Source organism: Coffea arabica, chromosome 7e (genome assembly GCF_036785885.1).
Source record: "Coffea arabica cultivar ET-39 chromosome 7e, Coffea Arabica ET-39 HiFi, whole genome shotgun sequence".
Taxonomy (NCBI): Eukaryota; Viridiplantae; Streptophyta; class Magnoliopsida; order Gentianales; family Rubiaceae; genus Coffea; species Coffea arabica.
In genome coordinates, this window is record NC_092323.1 from 8,689,021 (window position 1) to 8,692,827 (window position 3,807).

Sequence of the window (3,807 nt, forward strand, 5' to 3'; positions counted from 1 at the left end):
TAGTATTTATAATCTGTCCAATTGACCAGCTGGCTAAGATAAAGTTTCTTCTTATCTTAATGGTCCCAGAACCAAATCCCACTTCTCCAATCCTTTCTTGAATGTTTCTCCAATCCTGCCTCAGGCTCAAGGGCGCTGCTGATCACTGTTGAGTGTTTTCATGGGATGATGCACTAGTGGCGAAATCACACACAAAAATGGTGTGAAATCATTTAGTGACATTTTCCCAGGATTCAAGTTCAAGACAGTTATGATAAGACTCCTGGGCACCCGCCCACTGCATATATTACTTGTCATTTATGCGTATTGATGAAAAATGCAACACAGAGGAGTAAGGCCAATCCAGAATCAGATGTTGTCTCCAAATACCAGAATAAAATATTGAAATACTATAGCATAGCATTCACGTTGAACTCTGCACGCTGAGTTATTGTACCATGATATCTCCTGTCTTACTTCTCAGACAATAATTGGGTGTACAAATATTAACTTGAAAACATCCAGATGTACAAGCTTACCAGGAGGAGCAGGTGTACTCAGACTAGAATTCACGTGAAACTTCCCCGTTCATCAGAAAGAGGAATGTACGCTGCAGACCCGGCCAGTTTGACATTGTACGTGTATATTATCCTGCTGATAATCTACCTCCAAATGCTTTGACAAGGCCTGATTGAGCTTGGTTATCAATTTATCAACCATTAGAAGAAACTTAAAATTTTTTCGAGGTAATGAAATCACTGTATGTAAATGAAGAGTGAAGACTTCTTAAATTCTCATGGTGCAGTGTAAAGTTGGATTTGGAAACATCTTGAATCCTCCTGTTAACTTTAGCAAAGAAAATTTAAATTTTTACGCACAATTAACTATTTTTTCAGGTACACGGTAGAAGAACCTATTGTCAAATGACTATTTTTTTTCCTACTCCTTTAACATAAAGATTTTTCGCTAGGTTCAACTTTGGTTACAAATTATACAACCATCATTCAAATTTTGAATTCTTAATTTGTGCACCTGGTGTGCATCTATGTCTTTCATGTTAAAAAATAAAAATAAAAATCTTTGCATTAACAACTTAGGAAAAATTAGGTATAATTTCAGAAACCTCCCTTAAAGCTTATGACAATTTCACTTAGTACCCTCAACTTTAAAAAATATCACTTGCATCCCTTATTTTTAACTTATTGTAACATTACCAACCTATTTCAAATATATATTATAAAAAACTCATTTTTGGATAGAGAATATATTTTCATTCCAATGCTGCCCTTTTTTTGTAAACCATTTTGTTTACATAAACAATTTTAGTCAATCTCTTAACTTTTGAACACTTGGTCAAGGTGATTTTCTTAAAAAAATTTGGAATTGCAAAGTGTTAACAAGGTTGAAAGACGTATTAATAATTTATGTGATATTAGTCTGGAAAAGGAATATAATAAAACTTTGAAATTTTAAATAATTTAGAAAATTCATAGAAATTACCCGAGAATTTTACAATGAAGATAATAGCATTTTGCACCTTGAAGATAGATCAAATAAGTTTCCAAATTTATATTTAAGAAATTTATTTTATTCAAGTTTTCAAGCCAATAATCTGGTCAAAGAATTAGAAAACTTTAAAAATTTGCGTACAATTCATAAATCCTTAATTTCATCCATAAACATTTTTGAATTACAAAATAATTTTTGGTCTTTGAGAAAACCTCAAATGAATTTGTGAACATAAAAATTTTGTCTTTTTTGTACGATTCACAAGCCATCCACCTACACAAGAAATTTAGAAAATTTTGAGAAAGTCCTCAAATTAACCAAAAACACTTTACAATAAAGGAATAATCTTTTTTTTGTTCTTGAAAATGATTTGAATATATTATTAAAATAATTTTTACATTAAAATATCTACAGTTATATTGTGTCCATCAAAATTACACATTTATACAATTGATCTTTATTTTAACCTTTTATTACATGCTTTCAATTTTGGAAAAAAAAGTAGAACAACAAAGGGCACTTCTCCTCAATTTTGGAAACAAGAAGAACAACAAATGAGTTTTTAACTACTATTATGTTTTGAAATGGGTTGGCACTGTTACAAAAAGTTAAAGGTAAGGAAAGCGAGTGATATTTTTTAAAGTTAAGTTAAGGGGTGCTAAGTGAAATTTATAGAAACCTCAAGGAAGGTCTGTGAAATTATCCCGAATATTTAATCTTAAAGACAAGGATTATTAACCAACATCTTTGCTGTCATGGGTAAAACTTGACATTCTTGTAGTAGCATTGTTGAAGACCATGGTCCCCTCTCCCGTAACAAACAATTTTTTCGTAATAGCACTTCTCATTTTAAAATCTCCGCGCACTGGGTCCAACTAATTAAGAATTTATTAGAGGGCCGTTATCGTTGTATTCTTTTAATCTCTCCCTCTCTTTTCTTTTTCCTTTTTTTTTTTAAAAAAAAAATTTTTTTTTGAAAAGAACTTTGTGTTTATCACTCTGGCCCCTTCCAATTCCCACTTCCACTCGTTGTAGTCTATAAAAAGCTCAACACCTTCCCTCTCAAACGCTCTATTTCTCCAATATTGAACAAAGCATCTCTCTTTTTCCCCCTCCAAAAGATTTTCCTTTTTATTGCCTCTTTCTTTGCTCAAAATTCAAATTTAATGGAGGCCTTTGATTTTGATAACGTCACGCCGGAGAAATCAAGCGTCATTTTAAGCTGTACTCACCTTAGAAGTATTGCCAAATTGTTCCGAATTGTTGAGGTTTTCTTCGTACTAATCTTACTCTCATGGACATCTACTCGCTTGCCGTTCGCCGTCAAAATCTCCGGCGAGTATTGCCGGCATCTAGTGACTATCGTCATTAGTCCTCTTTTCATTTTTCTTCTCGGCAACCTAATCGTCTTGACTCTGCTCTTCAAAGCCGGCCGCATCCTCTCGGGCGGCCAATCTCCGGCTGACATTAACTCCGAAATGGAAACTGAAACTGATCTGTACGAAGCATTCGTCAAAACTAGCGATAGCTGCATGAACGTTACGAATCTAACTTCCTCTCCCGATGAGATTGAATACCAAGATAAACAGACTATATTTGAAGTGAGCAGAGCCGCCAAAATTGGAAAAGCCGATGGGTCGGAAGTTTCAGAAGTGTTTTCCGATAAACCTTCGGAAATGAAGGCGTATTCTAGAAGCCAATCGGAGAACTTCGACTCGAAGAGAGAGCTTCTGGAAGAGGAAGAGGATAATTGCGTAAAGCTCAGGCGTTCGGAGACTGAGAAGTGCAGGAAGGTTGCGAATCCCGGCGAGATTCCCGGAGAAACAGTGTATGTATTTGATGAATTGAGCAATGAGGAGTTTCAACAGACGATTGAGGCCTTTATTGCTAAGCAAATTAACTTCCATCGCGAAGAAAAGCTGGCTATTGTACTCCCTAACCATAGTTGAGTTTCTTACTCAAAAAATAAGTCAAAGAAAAAGGAAGGTGAAAAATAAAACGGATAGAGTATTTGTTACTACTAATATGTATAGTAGTGATTAAATCGGAAATATTTTGAGGAGGGGGAAAAATGAGATGCTAATGTGGGCCGTTGCGTTAATATGGTATTTTAGGCAAGCAATTCTTAATCTGGCCCGTTAATTGTTCTGACGTGCATGGTTGCATTGCATGTAAAAATTTTAAATGAAACTTCCTTATAATTACTGTATCTTTTGTGGGTTTATTACTCTGGGAATTAGAAACTGAAGTTTCAAACTTTCTACCAAAGAAATTTTGATATACATTGAAATTGTCATTTACCAATTTAGGATTTTTCTC

The 3,807-nt window shown here is 34.3% G+C and overlaps 1 protein-coding gene across 1 annotated transcript; it reads left to right on the forward strand.

Moving 5' to 3' along the window:
• Positions 1-2,654: 2,654 nt before the first annotated feature.
• LOC140011220 (uncharacterized) lies at positions 2,655-3,437 on the forward strand. The gene has a single exon (XM_072059975.1). The coding sequence runs from the start codon at positions 2,655-2,657 to the stop codon at positions 3,435-3,437; it is 783 nt and encodes a 260-aa protein (XP_071916076.1).
• Positions 3,438-3,807: the final 370 nt, after the last annotated feature.

Bases quoted from the DNA above. Each gene is read 5' to 3' on its own strand.
- LOC140011220 (XM_072059975.1), top strand. From the start codon at position 2,655: ATGGAGGCCTTTGATTTTGATAACGTCACGCCGGAGAAATCAAGCGTC.